General features: G+C 45.8%; 1 protein-coding gene across 3 annotated transcripts in view; it reads left to right on the top strand.

Moving 5' to 3' along the window:
* The window catches only part of LOC134966278 (myosin-binding protein C, fast-type-like), a 231,571-nt gene that overhangs the window by 108,588 nt on the left and 102,668 nt on the right, over positions 1-20,315 (top strand). For all 3 annotated transcript variants that reach the window (XM_063942887.1, XM_063942886.1, XM_063942888.1), the window contains 2 exons: positions 2,389-2,506; positions 2,994-3,036. In XM_063942887.1, the coding sequence (XP_063798957.1) occupies positions 2,389-2,506; positions 2,994-3,036 (161 nt within the window). The remainder of the gene's footprint in view (positions 1-2,388; positions 2,507-2,993; positions 3,037-20,315) is intronic.

The following is a 20,315-nucleotide window of genomic DNA, read 5'->3' as shown; positions in this document are numbered from 1 at the left end:
GTATTCTGAATTGTACTTTAATACTGCTGTGTACTCTATTCCCATAAGGAGTCTGATGCCTTTGCCTATAGTAAGGTAAACGAGTTAGAACAGAGACCTCCAAAAACTTGATACTTACGTGATACTTATCCCAGAGTATCACACTTATCCCCAGCAATGTCATATACCTTGAGCTATCTTACCTTACCTTAGACCATATCATAGGCTGCTCCCAACAAGCAATCAGATCACAGATACGTGATACTTATCCCAGAATATCACAGTTATCCCCAGCGATGTCATATACCTTGAACTATCTTACGTTACCTTAGACCAGGGGTGGGGAACCTCCGGCCCGCGGGCCGTATAAGGCCCGCGAAGCCGTTTGGTCCGGCCCACCCGCTCCTCTCAGTGAGACACGCCGCCGCACAGTCCGGCGGCAGCGTGTCTCAGCTGTCACCACACGGAGGAGAGCGCGGCTATTGTCGGGCGGCGGCATGCAGGACTTGAAACCAGCCGCCGGTTCGTGAGCCAATCAGAGCTCGCGGACCGGCAGCCAATCAGGCGGCTGGTTTCAAGTCTTACACGCCGCCGCCCAACATAGCCGCGCTTTCCTCCGTGTACCCGCCGAAAGGAGCGGTAAGTGTGGGGGGGGGGGGGGGCATCTGTATACCTGGCACTGTGGGGGTCATCTGTATACCTGGCACTGTGGGGGCATCTGTATACCTGGCACTGTGGGGGCATCTGTATACCTGGCACTGTGGGGACATCTGTATACCTGGCACTGTGAGGGGCATTTGTATACCTGGCACTGTGGGGGCATTTGTATACCTGGCACTGTGAGGGGCATTTGTATACCTGGCACTGTGGGGGCATTTGCATACCTGGCACTGTGGGGGCATTTTTATACCTGGCACTGGGGGGGCATTTGTATACCTGGCACTGTGGGGGCATTTGTATGCCTGGCACTGTGAGGGGCATCTGTATGCTTGGCACTGTGAGGGGCATTTGTATGCCTGGCACTGTGAGGGGCATTTGTATGCCTGGCACTGTGGGGGCATTTGTATACCTGGCACTGTGGGGGCATCTGTATACCTGGCACTGTGAGGGGCATTTGTATACCTGGCACTGTGGGGGCAATTGTGGATCTGGCACTGCACTATTGGGGGCATATGTGTATCACGTCCCATTTTAACTGCCACACCCATTTTTTGGCGCGCGCGGGGGCAGACTTGTATGGCCCCCGAAGGATTTTATAAATATCCAAATGGCCCTCAGTAAAAAAAAGGTTCCCCACCCCTGCCTTAGACCATATCATAGGCTGCTCCCAACAAGCAATCAGATCACAGTAATCACATTCAGTGGTAGATTGGGGTATGAAGGGCCCACCAGGGAAATGCATTGGTAGTGCCCATGGTTAGGGGTGTGGCCAGTCACCAGAGGGGGTGTGGCTAGCCACTACATTGGTTTGCCTAACCATTAGAGTGTATGGTGTTGGCCCTTTGATAAATATACATAGTAAATACTGTTAGTGCATGCAGGATAATGTACCAGATTAATAACAGGAATGCACTGTAGAAAATATCCCATAGTCCTGTGGAATATAATGTAACATACTGTATGTATAATGTAAAATTCCAGTGCACAGCCTAGATCCTTAGTGGAGGAGGTGGGCCACCAGGCCTGTGGGCCAATCCAACTCTGATCACATTATACTGTTAGTAAAGTTCTTAGGGGCATTATCCAATTATGTGCATAATTCTTCCCAAAACATTTATTGCGACTTTTGTGGAAATAGGGTATGCATGCTCACAATTCCACCGCTCCTGGGTGTTCCAGGCATACTGAACCAAGTTCTAACATTTTTACCTTAAAATAGGGATTTTTTCCAACTTTTCTCTGAAGCTGCAGAGGCGTTCACGGGGTGGGAAGGGGGCGGCGACAAAGCATTGCGGGGCCGGTGTGTTGAAAATGGGGGTGGGCCGGTGGCATGACATCCCACGCAGCCACTCCAATTAAGAGAAAATACCGGTAGACTGCCTGCATACGCAGCCTAGCCCACAGTTGCTGCGACTGCAATTAATTTGCAGTCCATTTAGCATGCTGGGTGGCCTTGCCCTGCAATGGGCGGTCCCCAGCATGCAATAGAATGGATTGCAGATGCTGCTTTTTAGCAGAATCTGCAATCCTTACTGAATAACCCCCATGCTCCTTGCATACCGTCTCTCCTTTTTACCCATCTGTCTGCCCCTCCCCCTCCACTTGCATATGCAGTAATGACTGTTTCAATTGTATACCATGTTATGCAGTATTGTGCATTTTCTTTTCTAGTTTTGTCTGCACTACTTCTAATTATTTGCAATGTAAGGCTCTGTGGACCCCTGGACATCATACTGTGTTTTTCTACAGCTCTACCATTATCAATTGAAGGTTTTTAAGGCCATTAAAGCAGATAGTGGGTCATACAGATGTGAAGTGTCTGCACCCGATCAACGTGAAAACTGCACCTTCAATGTTACAGTAGAAGGTAAGAATTAATTTAAGACAAATGTTTCCCAAATGACTTGTAATTATCTATATGATACAGAGATATTTCTCTTATCATACATACATACAAACATACCTACCATACAGTACTTACTACTTATGTACCCAACTGTATACAAATATTAGAAGAATGTCTTGCTGGGTTTGAATCTGTGACCCTAACCTTCTGCTCCTGTGGGCTGAATGATAGGGGCTCAGTATGTAGCATATTTACACGTTAAGTTAATAAAAGAAGACAGTATGATTAACTGTTGCAACCTTTCACTGTCTTCCATTGGTCTACATTTGATTGCTGTAAAGCCATAGCAAACTACCCTGCATTTGGCCTGGTCTGTCCAGGTAGACTGTGAAACCCTGCCTAGCTTATCTAGTAAGGGTAGAGGACTTGTCGTTAGAGACTAGAAACCATACATTAGGGATTGTATATCAAATAAAAAATGCTGATATTTTCTTCCCCTTTCTTGCAGTTGTGCAAGATGATGGAAATATTTTACAAGCTTTTAAGAGGACGTAAGCATACAATTTATTGTTTTACCACAGTCTTACAAGTGTGTGCATTTCACCAGTAACAGATCCATTCTTTACAAACATCTAATGAACAAGTTAAAAAGACATTTCTGGCTGAAAAGTAACACTAAATAAATGTAGCATAGTAGAAGACATGCCTCATATGTATGTTTAACCATGTGTATACATGTCTATATATTTTCTTTGGGATATAGGTATATCAATCCGTGTGCATAATCAACCACTTTATTTACTTATACTACTGTACACTTGTGTGAGATTGTGATTATATTGGTTGCAGTGGCAGCTATGGTTACACTTGTACCCAGGGCCGGTTCTACACCTTGCGGCGCCCAGTGCGAAAGTTTCCATTGGCGCCCCCCGCGGCAAAACAGTTTGTTTGCGCAAAAATATGGGGCGTGGCCTAATAGGGGAGGGGCGTGTCCACAGTTATGCTCCCAGTAACTGTGCCCCCAGATTTGCCCCCAGTAGTTGTGCCCCCTGTTGCTTTGCCCCCAGTAGTTGTGCCCCCTGTTGCTTTGCCCCCAGTAATTGTGCCCCCTGTTGCTTTGCCCCCAGTAGTTGTGCCCCCTGTTGCTTTGCCCCCAGTAGTTGTGCCCCCTGTTGCTTTGCGCCCAGTAGTTGTGACCCGTTTCTTTGCCCCCAGTAGTTGTGCCCCCTCTTTCTCTGCCCCCAGTAGTTGTGCCCTGTTTCTTTGCCCCCAGTAGTTGTGCCCCCTCTTTCTTTGCCCCCAGTAGTTGTGCCCCATTTCTTTACCCCCAGTAGTTGTGCCCCCTTTTTCTTTGCCCCCAGTAGTGGGGCCCCCTTTCTTTGCCCCCAGTAGTTGTGCCCCCTCTTTCTTTGCCCCCAGTAGTTGTGCCCCGTTTCTTTGCCCACAGTAGTTGTGCCCCGTTTCTTTGCCCCCAGTAGTTGTGCACACACACACACAAAAATAAAAAACAAAACAATACTTACCACTGCCCCGCTCCTGCTTCCCGATCGCTGCTGCTCCGTCTGGCCGCTGGCTCCTCTCTATGGGAGAGACGTTATGAGTGACGTCTCTCCCATAGCAGTGCCGCACAGACACTAGAGGCCAATACTGACCTCTAGTGTCTATCCCTGGAGCCGGCTGCAGAGGTCACCCACAAAGCCCACGGCGTCTGCTGCAGCCGTGGAGCGTGGTGCGGGCAAGTGGCGGTGCCTGCGGCCGTGCCCCCAGGCTGCAGCACCCCGGGCGAAGGCACTGCTTGCCGCACCAAGAACTGCTCCTGCTTCTACCTGAAGTTACACTGGCAGTTGTATTTGCTGTAACTGCACTGCTACTGTAGCTGTATTTGCACTGGTAAAAGAATTCGAGGGACAAACTAGGCCCGAGAATAAATAAGCGTCCTGGGTTTTTTAAAGAAGGAGCCTAGGGCAAGGAAGGAGAGAAAAGGGGAGGGGAGGGGAGGGGGGGGGGGGGGGATAGAGCAGGTAGCATAGCAGCATCCTATAGGTAAGAGGGGGAGGAGAGTTACCTGGGAGGTACAAAAGAGCAGGAGTGCCAGGCAGGCTCCCTCTTTCAGGCTGATCAAGGATACAAGAAGGCACCCACCTCACAGCTCCTGGAATCAAGGGAAAGGAATAAGTACAATTTTATTATAAGCCCCCTCTCATACACTTCAGTTATACACACACTGCAGCCCAAAATCTAGACCCCCCTCCTTACAGTTCACCACAAAATATACTCACTGCACCAAACGCAGCCCAGTCATCTAGCGCCCGCACACCAGAATGCCCAGACCCAGGAGGAATGCCCCCGCCCCCCGGCGCCTCATCCAGGCGGACCAGGCAGCGCACGGTTCACAGCACGCTGCTCACTCCCGAGGGCCCCGGACGGGATCGGCGAGACCGCCGACCGCGTCACCCCTACGCACGTGGCTGGCGCGCGGCGGCCCGGAAGCAGGCTCCGGCGAGCCAGCCCGTAGCCAGCCGCAGGCCGCACCCCCCCCCTCCTTCCGGCGCCGAGCGATCGCGTCACGCTCGGCGCCGCCCAGCCACAGCAGCAGCTACAATCCCCGTCTACGGCGGGTCAGGTCCTAAGAAACTTAACAGGCCGCCGCCAGAGCCCGCACTCACACCCCCAGCGACGCTGCACAGTAGCGGCGCGTACCGACACACGCAGGTACGCGCCCAGCAGCGACAGCAGGCACAGATAGCGGCTCCGGCGGGACAGACACCACCGCAGGAGCCCGTGATTGCTGTGGGTGGAATACTCTACTTCTCACTAAGAAACTTAACATGCTTTCCTTTTTAAAATACTTTTATTAGTATTTTCATGTTTTTAACTAAAAATTAAAGGTAAACGGTACAGCAGAATGTGTTCTAAATCTTTAATCAAAATAAGAACAAAGTGGTAAATAAATATGATACAATAAAAATAATAAGAGCAAAGTGGTAAGTAAATATGATACAATAAAAATATAACATGAAAATATAACATTATAGGAAAGTAAGATTTCAAAAATGTAAAGATCATTTGGAGTAATCCACATTTTACAGGTCACAGTTTCTCATTCTTTATAACAGCACCATGTTAGCTTACATTTTATCTGTGTATACTCCTATGTCGGTAATTGAGTAATGTTTATATAGAAAAATAGTTGCTAAACACTCATTTTGCACAGCCAGAGCAAGTGGGATGGGGGCAGCAGCTTGCAGCGCTCCCCCCCCCCCTCCCCCCCCTCGGGTGGCATGAGGGACAGCACTTCCCCACAGCCCATTATCCGCAGTGGGCAAGCTGCTGGCCCGCCGCAGCCCACTCCACCGGGTATCAGCCCCGCCATATCCGCCAGGCTGCACGGGCGCTAGCCAGTACCAATACCCATATCAATCAGCCAGCCTATTTATTAATTCAAGTTATTGGGTTGTTAGTTAATTAATTATTTCCATGAATGTTCCCTTTTCGGTCATGTTACTTTGTAATATGGTACTTTTCCCTCTCACTTACTGTACTTACTTACAGATGATCAGGCTACTCGTCTCGCTTCTCCCTACGGCTTAGCTTCAGGGGGAGCCCACGCGAAACTTTGCAATCTAATGATTCCTTAGGAGGCACGCAGAGGGACCACCCAGATAAGTATCATATATTTACAGGCTAGGGGTATGGCTTCTGCGCTATGGCTTAGTGGGTTAAAGCGACTGTCTGGTAAGAAAACATAAGATAATCACTCCAGCCTTGGAGTTGGTTTTAAAAGACAAACGCATGGGACATTCAGCTGCTGCAGGGATAGCAAACACCACATCTAAGCAACCCACCCCCCCTTCCCCGTTGCTAAGGCTTCCCGCATAAAATCTTTGCTCTCACAGTAATACAATAGCTTCCCCCCTTCTTAATTACTGATAGCATGTCCAGCAGACGCTATCTGGCTGGGGGTTATCTTATCTCCCCTCCTCCAACAATGGTGGTGGTTCCCTTTCATCTTCTCCCCTGCACATAACCCCTCCCAGCAGGGTGACCAGTGTAAGGTATACGAGGGAGGGGGTGTAAAAATAAAAATACATAAATAAAGGAAATAAAAGGGCAGTGGGGGGCTGGGTAGAATTACAGGGTTGTGGGGGTTATGGCAGCGCATAGTGTGTAATAGTGTCATAGTAGACAGTATAACATGGGTCAGTGGTTACATTGCAGTCAGTATTAAATTACAGCGTATAAAGTATGATAAGGTTATAATATGCGAGTGATGCAAGGATCGCAGAAGTGCAACGGCGTGTATATATTGCAGGGTAGAATAGGTACTAGCAATGCTGCTCACATCGCAAAACCTGCTTTTGAAACGGTATTTGAAACGGTTCTTAAAACGGGTTTGAGCAGTTAAACCCCTTTCACATCTCATGTTGTAACCAGTATATTACCATTTCATTAATTTTTTTTTTGGTACCTTTCACACTGAACCCGTTTCACCCATAGAAAACAGTGGTTGTCGCTATAAATGGACTTTTCTAACCACACATTATTAATAAGTATTAATTAATTAATTATTAATAAATTTGGATAGTAGTACGATGGAACCCAGCAGCTTGAAGCATTTTGCTATGTTTTTATATATGAGGGTATTCTTGACTGTCCCAGTAATTTGTCTGCAGATTTCCTCATCCCCTCCGATCCTAAAGCAGCTCCCTCACCTCTTCATCACTCCAATGAGACATTTTATAGTGGCTTTGCAGTATAAAAGTTTATAAAGCCACTCTCACATGGGTCTCCGGTGTTTTCCAAGCTGTTTCCTGGTTGTGGCTGCTGACATCACACATGGAGACAGCCTATGACCTGCTGGGGCTTGCAAATACCGTTTCAGACCCTTTCACACTGCACAGTGAAATGGGACTGAAACGGGGAGGACCCTTCTTTTACCGTTCAAAATACCTGTAGTTGAAAGCGGTAAATTGAAGGGGACCCCTTTTCACATCGCAGTTTTGACCCGTTTAGGAAGCCAGTTAAAATGGCAAAATACCGGGTACGGGCGGCAGTGTGAAAGGGGAAGTATACGAGATAAAGCAAATCAGCGATGTCATTGCCGCATGGGTATATTACAGGGTACGGGTCGTACTAGGTATACAGCGTAATGATTACTGAGGGCATGGCGGCAAGAGCATATTTCAGCATCATAGGTATACTAGCGGGCTAATATAAAGCTTAATACCGGATCGAATGGCCGGGGGGTATTTTGCACATTATAGAGGGGAATAGCGATGAATTATATAATATAAGGCAGAACAGTCATCGCATTGCCGTGAGCATGTACTATTGCATTTATAGTAGGTATATAAGAACAGTATAATACAGATCAGTGGGGGACAGTCACGCACCATAACGTTCATACTAGCAAATTTTTTCAGTATTACCCGTGGCCTTAGCTCCATTATTATTGTATTGCAGTTAGTAGGAAGGCGTCACAGGCGATTTGCAATGCCTTGCACAGTCCATACATTAGAAAAATGCATGGGTACACAGAGCATAACGAGGCAGTAACAAAAACCAAAAATAATAATAATAATAATAATAATAATGAATAAATAAAAATAAATAAAAAATAGACAGACCACGATTTGCATAGCGCGGTACAGCCCAGCGCTACGCAGTACAACTTCCACTGTGCTAAACGCATGGTTTAATCCCCTGGCATTGTATTATGTGGTATATAGTTATAATGATAACCGCTTGTTATATAACCTGAGTGTCATACAAAAGGCAGGCCTGGGAGACAAAGCAAGTAGCGATAGCGATCTCAATAGAAAAACCATCAAAGCGGCTTTGGGGAATACGCAGTATTATGTTCACTTAGGTAGCAGAATAGCAGAAACGCACCATTTATGGGGCAATGGTTAGCATTACGGCCTCACAGCGCTGAGGTCATGGGTTCAATCCCAGTTCTTAATTCATATTACATTTACTAGCTATGCCTTTAAGCGCTGAATAAGTTTGTTCCAGAACCGAACGGTCATACAAAATGCAACAAGTAGCGGTAGCGATCACAGTAAAAACCCATCAAAGCTACTTTAGTGAACGTGCAATATGATGGTCACTTATGGTATCATAATAAGGTAGACAGGACAGAAGGAAAAGGAAAGCAAAAGGTCCAGGCGCAAAGCGAAGGTTTAAGGGCTGAATAATACCTCATCTCTGCATAAAGTAGGGGTCAAGGCTGCATGTGCCTTAGCGGTAGACGGGATAACGTAGGACAACTATAGTCTGGCGCAAGGCATGAATATCAAGTCAGCGTAAACGCACCAGTATGTGGCAATGGGTAGTATTGCGGCCTCACAGTGCTTAGGTCATGGGTTCAATCCAGTTAAGAGCATTCTTTGTGGAGTTTGTATGCACTCTCGGGTGTCTTATGTCATATGTCAGTTGCTAGGTATAGATCATAGGGCGCTATATGATGAGTATACCTAACCGGATTGAACCCGTTAGGATGTAGAATTGTTGTGTTTTTAATTTCGGCACCGTTAGGATGTAGAAATTTTTTATTGGCACCGTTAGGATGTAGAAATTGTTTTTTTTTTTTTTTTTTTTTTTTTTTTTTTTTCGGTGGAGGCATCGTCAGGCCATTTGAAAGTGTAATTATCAACTGACAAGACATGGCAGTAGTGGCACGTAAGGGGTTGCCAGCGGGCGAGACCAAAAATCTGGCCAGGGGGAAATCAGGAGCGTACAAGGTACACTTACGCGCGGAAAAGCAAGACTAGAAGGCAGCTCGGCGTCTTTCGCGAAACCCAAGGCCTTAAGCTGCCCGCCATAAATGGGGGAATGAAGGACTTTTTCCAATTTTGCCCTCAAACAAAAAGAGGTTTTGTGGTTTTCACCTTCATATGGGTCGCGCGAAAGTTCGCACCATAGGTCCGCATACAACAGGGGGTAACGGTTATTTGTAATTCTACTTTTCAGGAGGGCAAAAGGTCTAGGGGGCAGCGATCTAGGAAAAAGCTAGGGGAGCGAGCTGATTACGGCAATTCAAGCCGGCATACAAGGGTTGAAGGGCCGGTGGCCTAATACACGGATCACATGGTCCGAGATAGTCCCAAGGGCACAGGGGGGCACGGGGTTACAAAGGGTCAGAAGAAAGGTGAACAGGGCGGTAGCCCGTCTCTTAACGGGAGAAGGCGATACGATCGCCAGGCACCCGTTGTTGAGGTTCGGAGAGGAGGGACTATTCAGGCAAGGCGGGGTACACCTGACAGAGGAAGGTTTAGCTATATTCTTGGGCAACATAGCAGAAAGCGTCAGTGGAAGGCATGAGGTAGCAGGGGGTGGCGGGCCTGGGTTCTAGGAACCAGGCTATGGCGGCAAGCAGTGCTCCTCGGCGGTCTGTAGTAGCGCAACGTCGGTTGGCCGGCACTTCCCCAGACACTCGGCGAATTTGTCGTGGCCTCAAGGGCCGACACGGTCGTCATCTTAAGGGTGGACCGGTGCTATGCCGATGAGGGGAAGTGGTACCGCTCAGCTAACTTGCGCAAGGGCGGGACTTAGGTTCCGCCCCGTTGTTTAATTGAGGAGAAATTAATATGGAGGCTGTAGCCGGGGGTATGCACTGCTTTCTCGCCACCCACTTATAGAGTACCAATTCTAATCCAATCAATAAATTTGGCTGTGACCTTTTAAATCGCAATTCAGTTGTCCGCGTGTTTATTGGGGAGAAAAGAAGGTAGGGGGGTGGACGGCGAGGCCGTTAATAAAATCAATGGACGGCTTAAAGAATTCGAGGGACAAACTAGGCCCGAGAATAAATAAGCGTCCTGGGTTTTTTAAAGAAGGAGCCTAGGGCAAGGAAGGAGAGAAAAGGGGAGGGGAGGGGAGGGGGGGGGGGGGGATAGAGCAGGTAGCATAGCAGCATCCTATAGGTAAGAGGGGGAGGAGAGTTACCTGGGAGGTACAAAAGAGCAGGAGTGCCAGGCAGGCTCCCTCTTTCAGGCTGATCAAGGATACAAGAAGGCACCCACCCTCCCGCCCAGTTGGTAGGGCAATTTGGCCCTGGTATTTAGGAATTGAACATTTTTTAATTTCGGTGGTGGCACCGACAGGCAATCCAGAGTTTTCGCTATCACCAGGGCGAAGGTGAGGTAACTGGAATTTGAATTGAAGTTTACGTCCGGTGGTGGCAACGTCAGGCCAATTCGGTCTTTAATTATGGTCTGGCAAAAGAGGTCCAGCAGGCGCGGCAAGCAGTGCTCCTCGGCGGTCTGTAGTAGCGCAACGTCGGTTGGCCGGCACTTCCCCAGATACTCGGCGAATTTGTCGTGGCCTCAAGGGCCGACACGGTCGTCATCTTAAGGGTGGACCGGTGCTATGCCGATGAGGGGAAGTGGTACCGCTCAGCTAACTTGCGCAAGGGCGGGACTTAGGTTCCGCCCCGTTGTTTAATTGAGGAGAAATTAATATGGAGGCTGTAGCCGGGGGTATGCACTGCTTTCTCGCCACCCACTTATAGAGTACCAATTCTAATCCAATCAATAAATTTGGCTGTGACCTTTTAAATCGCAATTCAGTTGTCCGCGTGTTTATTGGGGAGAAAAGAAGGTAGGGGGGTGGACGGCGAGGCCGTTAATAAAATCAATGGACGGCTTATCTAGCTGTAGGCGCACTGGTATTGTTGCTGTAGTTGCACTGGTACTGTAGTTGAAGGTGCACTAGTACTGTAGCTGTAGGTGCACTGGTACTGTAGCTGTAGTTGCACTGGTACTGGTACTGTAGCTGTAGTTGCACTGGTACTGGTACTGTAGCTGTAGTTGCACTGGTACTGGTACTGTAGCTGTAGTTGCACTGGTACTGGTACTGTAGCTGTAGTTGCACTGGTAATCTAGCTGTAGGCGCACTGGTATTGTTGCTGTAGTTGCACTGGTACTGTAGTTGAAGGTGCACTAGTACTGTAGCTGTAGTTGCACTGGTACTGTAGCTGTAGTTGCACTGGTACTGGTACTGTAGCTGTAGTTGCACTGGTACTGTAGCTGTAGTTGCACTGGTACTGGTACTGTAGCTGTAGTTGCACTGGTACTGTAGTTGAAGGTGCACTGGTACTGTAGCTGTAGTTGCACTGGTACTGGTACTGTAGCTGTAGTTGCACTGGTACTGGTACTGTAGCTGTAGTTGCACTGGTACTGTAGCTGTAGTTGCGCTGGTACTGTAGCTGTAGTTGCACTGGTACTGTAGCTGTAGTTGCGCTGGTACTGTAGCTGTAGTTGCACTGGTACTGTAGCTGTAGTTGTACTGGTACTGGTACTGTAGCTGTAGTTGCACTGGTACTGTAGTTGAAGGTGCACTGGTACTGTAGCTGTAGTTGCACTGGTACTGGTACTGTAGCTGTAGGTGCACTGGTACTGTAGCTGCAGTTGCACTGGTACTGTAGCTGTAGTTGCACTGGTACTGTAGCTGTAGTTGCGCTGGTACTGTAGCTGTAGTTGCACTGGTACTGGTACTGTAGCTGTAGTTGCACTGGTACTGTAGCTGTAGTTGCACTGGTACTGGTACTGTAGCTGTAGTTGCACTGGTACTGTAGCTGTAGTTGCACTGGTACTGGTACTGTAGCTGTAGTTGCACTGGTACTGTAGCTGTAGTTGCACTGGTACTGGTACTGTAGCTGTAGTTGCACTGGTACTGTAGCTGTAGTTGCACTGGTACTGTAGCTGTAGTTGCACTGGTACTGTAGCTGTAGTTGCACTGGTACTGTAGCTGTAGTTGCACTGGTACTGTAGCTGTAGTTGCACTGGTACTGGTACTGTAGCTGTAGTTGCACTGGTACTGTAGCTGTAGTTGCGCTGGTACTGAAGCTGTAGTTGCACTGGTACTGGTACTGTAGCTGTAGTTGCACTGGTACTGGTACTGTAGCTGTAGTTGCACTGGTACTGGTACTGTAGCTGTAGTTGCACTGGTACTGTAGCTGTAGTTGCACTGGTACTGTAGCTGTAGTTGCACTGGTACTGTAGCTGTAGTTGCGCTGGTACTGTAGCTGTAGTTGCGCTGGTACTGTAGCTGTAGTTGCACTGGTACTGTAGCTGTAGTTGCACTGGTACTGTAGCTGTAGTTGCACTGGTACTGTAGCTGTAGTTGCACTGGTACTGTAGCTGTAGTTGCACTGGTACTGTAGCTGTAGTTGCACTGGTACTGTAGCTGTAGTTGCACTGGTACTGTAGCTGTAGTTGCACTGGTACTGTAGCTGTAGTTGCACTGGTACTGTAGCTGTAGTTGCGCTGGTACTGTAGCTGTAGTTGCGCTGGTACTGTAGCTGTAGTTGCACTGGTACTGTAGCTGTAGTTGCACTGGTACTGGTACTGTAGCTGTAGTTGCACTGGTACTGGTACTGTAGCTGTAGTTGCACTGGTACTGTAGCTGTAGTTGCACTGGTACTGGTACTGTAGCTGTAGTTGCACTGGTACTGTAGCTGTAGTTGCACTGGTACTGTAGCTGTAGTTGCACTGGTACTGTAGTTGAAGGTGCACTAGTACTGTAGCTGTAGGTGCACTGGTACTGTAGCTGTAGTTGCACTGGTACTGGTACTGTAGCTGTAGTTGCACTGGTACTGGTACTGTAGCTGTAGTTGCACTGGTACTGTAGTTGAAGGTGCACTGGTACTGTAGCTGTAGTTGCACTGGTACTGTAGCTGTAGTTGCACTGGTACTGTAGCTGTAGTTGCACTGGTACTGGTACTGTAGCTGTAGTTGCACTGGTACTGTAGCTGTAGTTGCACTGGTACTGGTACTGTAGCTGTAGTTGCACTGGTACTGTAGCTGTAGTTGCACTGGTACTGGTACTGTAGCTGTAGTTGCACTGGTACTGGTACTGTAGCTGTAGTTGCACTGGTACTGTAGCTGTAGTTGCACTGGAACTGTAGCTGTAGTTGCACTGGTACTGTAGCTGTAGGTGCACTGGTACTGTAGCTGTAGTTGCACTGGTACTGTAGCTGTAGTTGCGCTGGTACTGTGTAGCTGTAGTTGTACTGGTACTGTAGCTGTAGTTGCACTGGTACTGTAGCTGTAGGTGCACTGGTACTGTAGCTGTAGTTGCACTGGTACTGGTACTGTAGCTGTAGTTGCACTGGTACTGTAGCTGTAGTTGCACTGGTACTGGTACTGTAGCTGTAGTTGCACTGGTACTGTAGCTGTAGTTGCACTGGTACTGGTACTGTAGCTGTAGTTGCACTGGTACTGTAGCTGTAGTTGCACTGGTACTGGTACTGTAGCTGTAGTTGCACTGGTACTGGTACTGTAGCTGTAGTTGCACTGGTACTGGTACTGTAGCTGTAGTTGCACTGGTACTGTAGCTGTAGTTGCACTGGTACTGGTACTGTAGCTGTAGTTGCACTGGTACTGTAGCTGTAGTTGCACTGGTACTGTAGCTGTAGTTGCACTGGTACTGTAGCTGTAGTTGTACTGGAACTGTAGCTGTAGTTGCACTGGTACTGTAGCTGTAGTTGCACTGGTACTGTAGCTGTAGTTGCACTGGTACTGTAGCTGTAGTTGCACTGGAACTGTAGCTGTAGTTGCACTGGTACTGTAGCTGTAGTTGCACTGGTACTGTAGCTGTAGGTGCACTGGTACTGTAGCTGTAGTTGCACTGGTACTGTAGCTGTAGTTGCACTGGTACTGTAGCTGTAGGTGCACTGGTACTGTAGCTGTAGTTGCACTGGTACTGTAGCTGTAGTTGCACTGGAACTGTAGCTGTAGTTGCACTGGAACTGTAGCTGTAGTTGCGCTGGTACTGTAGCTGTAGTTGCACTGGTACTGTAGCTGTAGTTGCGCTGGTACTGTAGCTGTAGTTGCACTGGTACTGTAGCTGTAGTTGCACTGGTACTGTAGTTGAAGGTGCACTAGTACTGTAGCTGTAGGTGCACTGGTACTGTAGCTGTAGTTCCACTGATACTGTAGCTGTAAGTGCACTGGTACTATAGTTCTAGTTGCACTGCTACTATAGCTGTGGTAACATATTACTAGTCTGCACTTCATCAGGAATTGTTTCTCTAATGATGTGTTTTCTTAAAAGTCACAATTGTGTAGCCAATCTCAAATATCTTAATATAACAGCATAGATGTAGTGAAGAACATGTGGAAAATTGATGCCTCATTAGATCAGGGCTGTTGCAGTTTTATTAGTCCAAAATGTGAATGTTTGCATCAATTATTTATACATAAAGCCGGGTTAGGAAGAGCGGTAAGGACTGAGGTAAGTACATAAATACAGAGCCGCAACTTTTTGGTGCCCTGTGCCAGAGAGAGAATTGGTGCCCCCTCCATTTTTCCAATAAGGACATAAGGCGCATGCTCGTGGGTAAGGGGCATGACAAGAGTGATCCCAGAGAAAGCCCATGCTATGATGCCCCTTCCCACATTTTTTTAATATATATAAATAATACACACACATTTATACAGACCACTGCAAGAAAATGGATTTAGATACAAATTGGGTCACTTCTAACTCTATTAAATAATAAGTTGGTGGAAAGTTGGTCAAAAAAGTAACAAATGAATCATGTAAACAAGGAATCAAGCTCCCTCGTTTCCAGAAATGTAAATGAATGGGGCCACGCCATGTTATCAAAAGCTTTAAGTGTGTCCAAGCTTAAGAGCATTTCTCTGAATCTTTGGCGTTAAGAGGCAGCTATAACCACAGCCACTGCCACACGAATAGCCTTTACAGAGTGTCGGCCATGAAGAAAACCCATCTGATACCCAGTAAGGAGCTCAGAGTGAATCAGCTGAAGTCTAATAGACAAAATATATATATTTTTTTATATTTTAAAATCTGTATTCAAAAGTGAAATTGGTTGACAGGAATCCAATAACAGTGGATATTTTTCTGGTTTCACCGTGAGTTTCAACATGTCTGAAAATGATGGGAAGGATGGAGTCTTTTTTTAAACTTTCACATTAAGCTCTAATAATAACAACAGAGTAACATTGGATCTTAACGGTTTAAAATATTCCCCCATGAAACCATCAGGGCATGGAGTTTTGTGAGATGGTAAAATATTAATGGTTTTTATCAGTTTCAGTTCTTTTATATAATTAGACAATATGGGGGAGATTCAAATGTTTGAAAAGTCAGTTGGGAGTCTGTTTTTTCCTTTCTAATAACCATGAAAAAACAGACACCCAAACGACTATTCAAACATTTGAATTCCACTCTATGACTCTATGTGATTGTGTCAGTTTAGGTAAATCTCTCATGGAGAAAATCATCCCATGGCATAGATTTATATAAATGTATTAACCTTACCCAGGAGCAAAAAAATGTTTCGTATAGTCCAGTCTCATCTGAGCTTGGGCAGTAAGAAACATTTTAGAAGTTTCTTACTGTAGAGATACATCAGACACAAAGCTGCCTTGGAAAGGTTGTTCTATGTGTTTTGCTTAGATATTAACCGTAAAATGTATTTGTTAAAGCAGAAGCACCCACTACATGTTTTTGTGATCTGCTGCTGCATCTAAAGAGCCAGCATCAGGAAGATTTATTGGCTCATTTATAAATGAGTGATAAAAACACATTGTGAATGATAAAACTCATTGTGTATGATTTATTGTGCTCCGCCCAATCAGCTCCTAACTGTCATGTGATCAGGTCCTGTCACAGATTTTAAAAACTACAGTTAGGAGATTGGCTGGAGCACCATTTATCATAGGCAACAAGTTTTATCATTCACAACAAGTTATATCACTCATTGATAAACTGGCCCATAAGAGTGGAGGGGGCCCGTGTGCAAACTCCATGCATACCCGCTACTCACTCCACAGCACAGTTGCAAGTAGACTGGCACTGAATCAGAGGCTACTGCACATGCAAGGGTCTCTAAGAACATGGAAATCGTAACATGTTCCCTGTGATTTCTGTACTGTGCATGCTCAAATAGTCGGGAAAATGGCTAAAGCACCATTTTCCTGTGATTTCTGCAGCAGCAATGTGGGACTCTGGAGAGGTTAGCATACTTACTGGGTGCAGGGTGTGTAGTCTGGGCCCCATTGACCCAGGGGCCCGTGTGCACTGCACACCTTGCACTCATTATAGGTACACCACTGATACAAGCAAATATTGAAACATTATACAGTATATACAGTACACAGTGGCCACTAGAAAGAAAAAGAGAACATTTTCTCGCTTTATTTTCCTATGTCATGGCATCAAATAGAATTCTAATATTCTTGCCAGTGATAGTACACAAAATACTATATAAAGTCAAAAATAAAAGAACAACCTTTAAATTAAGTAAAAATTAAAGACAAAGCTAATGTTAACATAATATAGGTGAAACTCAGAAAATTAGAATATCATGCAAAAGTTCATTTATTTCAGTAATTCAACTTAAAAGGTGAAACTAATATATTATGTAGACTCATTAAATGCAAAGTGAGATATTTTAAGCCTTTATTTGTTATAATTTTGATGATTGCAGTTTACAGTTTAAGAAAATCCCAAATCCCAAATCTCAGAAAATTAGAATATTGGGAAAAGGTTCAGTATTGTAGGGTCAGAGCGTCACGTCCTAATCAGCTAATTAATGCAAACCACCTGCAAAGGGTTCCTGAGCCTTTAAATGGTCTCTCAGTCTGGTTCAGAACTATTCACAATTATGGGGAAGACTGCTGACCTAACAGTTGTGCAGAAAACCATCATTGACACCCTCCAAAAGGAGGGAAAGCCTCAAAAGGAAATTGCAAAAGAAGTTGGATGTTCTCAAAGTGCTGTGCACATTAATAGAAAGTTAAGTGGAAGGCAAAAGTGTAGAAGAAAAAAGGTGCACAAGCAGCAGGGATGACAGCAGCCTGGAGAGGTTTGTCAGGAAAAGACCATTCAAAAGTGTGGGAGAGCTTCACAAGGAGTGGACTGAGGCTGGAGTTAGTGCATCAAGAGTCACCACACACAGACGGATCCTGGACATGGGCTTCAAATGTTGTATTCCTCTTGTCAATCCGCTCCTGAACAACAAACAACGTCAGAAGCGTCTTACCTGTGCTAAAGAATAAAAGAACTGGTCTGTTGCTCAGTGGTCCAAAGTCCTCTTTTCTGATGAGAGCTAATTTTGCATCTCATTTGGAAACCAAGGTCCCAGAGTATGGAGGAAGAATGGAGTGTGAAGTTTCCACAGTCTGTGTTGATTTGGGGAGCCATGTCATCTGCTGGTGTTGGTCCACTGAGCTTTATTAAGTCCACGCAGCCATCTACCAGGACATTTTAGAGCACTTCATGCTTCCTTCAGCAGACAAGCTTTATGGAGATGGTGACTTCATTTTTCAGCAGGACTTGGCACCTGCCCACACTGCCAAAAGTACCAAAACCTGGTTTAATGACCATGGGATTACTGTGCTGGATTGGCCAGCAAATTTGCCTGACCTGAACCCCATAGAGAATCTATGGGGTATTCCAAAGAGAAAGTTGAGAGACATTAGACCGAACAATGCAGAAGAGCTGAAAACTGCTATTGAAGCATCCTGGTCGTCCATAACACCTCAGCAGTGCCACAGGCTGATAGAATCCATGCCACGCCACATTGAGGCAGTAATTTGGGCAAAATGGGCCCAAACCAAGTACTGAGCACTTACAGTATGCATGATTATACTTTTCAGAGGGATGACATTTCTGTATTTAAAATCCTTTGTTTATTGATTTTATGTAATATTCTAATTTTCTGAGATTTTGGATTTGAGGTTTTCTTAAGCTGTAAACCACAATCATCAAAATTATAACAGATAAATTCTTGAAATATCTCACTAGTTTGCATGTAATGAGTCTATATAATATATTAGTTTCACCTTTTAAGTTGAATTACTGAAATAAATGAACTTTTGCAAGATATTCCAATTTTCTGTGTTTCCCCTGTAAATTAATCCTGGTGTAATTAGATGCATAAAAATAGGCAACCTAATGAATTAACTCGAGTAAGCTGTGTACAATTAAAATCTTATAATATTATAATCAATGACGAAATAAATACATATATTTATATGTAAGATTTCTCACAATTGCTTATTGCGTATCATTAAGCTCAAAGAGCAATCGAAGATATGAAAAACTAATTGGAAAAACATCAGTCAGGGGAATGATATGGAGAGATTTCAAAACCTTTTAATGTCATCAGACCACAGTCAAGTCTTCCATAAATTACAAATAGGGTTTGATAGAAGGTTTGATACATCTACCCTATCTACTGTACACTCTAAAAAGTGGAGAAGTTGCCAATAGCAATCAACCAGCCTCTCCCTATAAATTATGGAATGCACTTGATAAATGCTAACTAGAATCTGATTTGTTACTATGGATAAATTCTTCTCTTGTGCTCTTCTCTTTTCTTTTTCTGTGGCAAAGATGGGAGAAACTGACATTAAGACAATGGGGGTCATTCCGAGTTGTTCGCTTGCTGATGATTTTCGCAGCGCAGAGTTCAGGTGAAAAAGCGGCATTTATGCACATGCGTATGGGCCGTAATGCGCAAACACGTATTATGGGTACAAAGGCCGTTGTGGTTGTGCATAGGTTCTAGCAAAGTTTTTCTTCGCACCGACAGCCTCAAGAAGATTGACAGGAAGGGGGTGTTTCTGGGTGTCAACTGACCGTTTTTAGGGCGTGTTTGCAAAAACGCAGGCATGTCTGAAAAAACGCAGGCGTGGCTGGGCGTTTGCTGGGCGGGTGTATGAAGTCAAATCCGGACACGAATAGGCTGAAGTGATCGCAAGCGCTGAGTAGATTCAGAGCTACTCTGAAACTGCACAAACTGTTTTTGCAGAGCTCGGCTGCACATGCGTTCGCACTTCTGCTAAGCTAAAATACACTCCCCAGTGGGCGACGGCATAGCGTTTACACGGCTGCTAAAAACTGCTAGCGAGCGATTAACTCAGAATAACCACCAATAGCCTGGACATTACACATATCTACACCTGTAATTGTTGAACACAAGTCGTATTACGTCACATATAGAGTTTGCCAATGTGTAGGAAACCCTTAAGGGGGGTACACATGTAGAGATCCATGCTTACATTCTAAGCAATCTGACTAGATTGCTTATAAATAAAGCATGGATCTCTCCGCGTGTATGCCCATAGCAATTGCGATGCACGGTGCTATCGCCGGTTCTAGATTTTACATGCATGCCAAATCTAGTAGACCGCTCACTTCACTACTGAGTGAAGTGAGCAGGCCCCCGAATCTTCCCGTCCACCCCCTCGCTCAGCACACGTCGCGCTGAGTGCTGAGCAAGAGGAGAGATGTGTGCTGAGCGGTCTGTGTTAGATCGCTCAGCACACATCTCCCCCGTGGGTATGGGGCTTTAAACTATGTTGAAGAGATTCTGTAGTCTGGTAATACCAAATGTGGCTCAATGTAGGGCACTATGGGGTAAATTTACTAAGGTCCCGATTTTGACCGAGATGCCGTTTTTTCATCAAAGTGTCATCTCGGTAATTTACTAAACTCAAATCACGGCAGAGATGAGGGCATTCGTATTTTTTTGGAAGTAGTTGTAAAAAAATACGAATGAATACACCATCGGTCAAAATACGCCAGCAAATTAGTAGAACTCGGTCATTTACTAAAAAGTGCAAATCTCCAAAGAGGAAAACACTGCCGTGAAAAATTACAAATCGCAAAAAAGTGCTAAAAAAAAGCAGACCTGCTTTTTATATTCGTGATTGCATAGGCATGCAGGGATCCATGAGATCCGTGCATGTCTATCAGTGGGAAGGGGTGGGAAAGTGGTTTTTTTCCCCCAAAAAAATTGCGTGGGGTCCCCCCTCCTAAGCATAACCAGCCTCGGGCTCTTTGAGCCGAT

This window comes from Pseudophryne corroboree, chromosome 10, assembly GCF_028390025.1.
Source record: "Pseudophryne corroboree isolate aPseCor3 chromosome 10, aPseCor3.hap2, whole genome shotgun sequence".
Taxonomy (NCBI): domain Eukaryota; kingdom Metazoa; phylum Chordata; class Amphibia; order Anura; family Myobatrachidae; genus Pseudophryne; species Pseudophryne corroboree.
The sequence above is the reverse complement of the archived record's forward strand: the minus strand, read 5'-3'. Positions and strand labels throughout refer to the sequence as shown.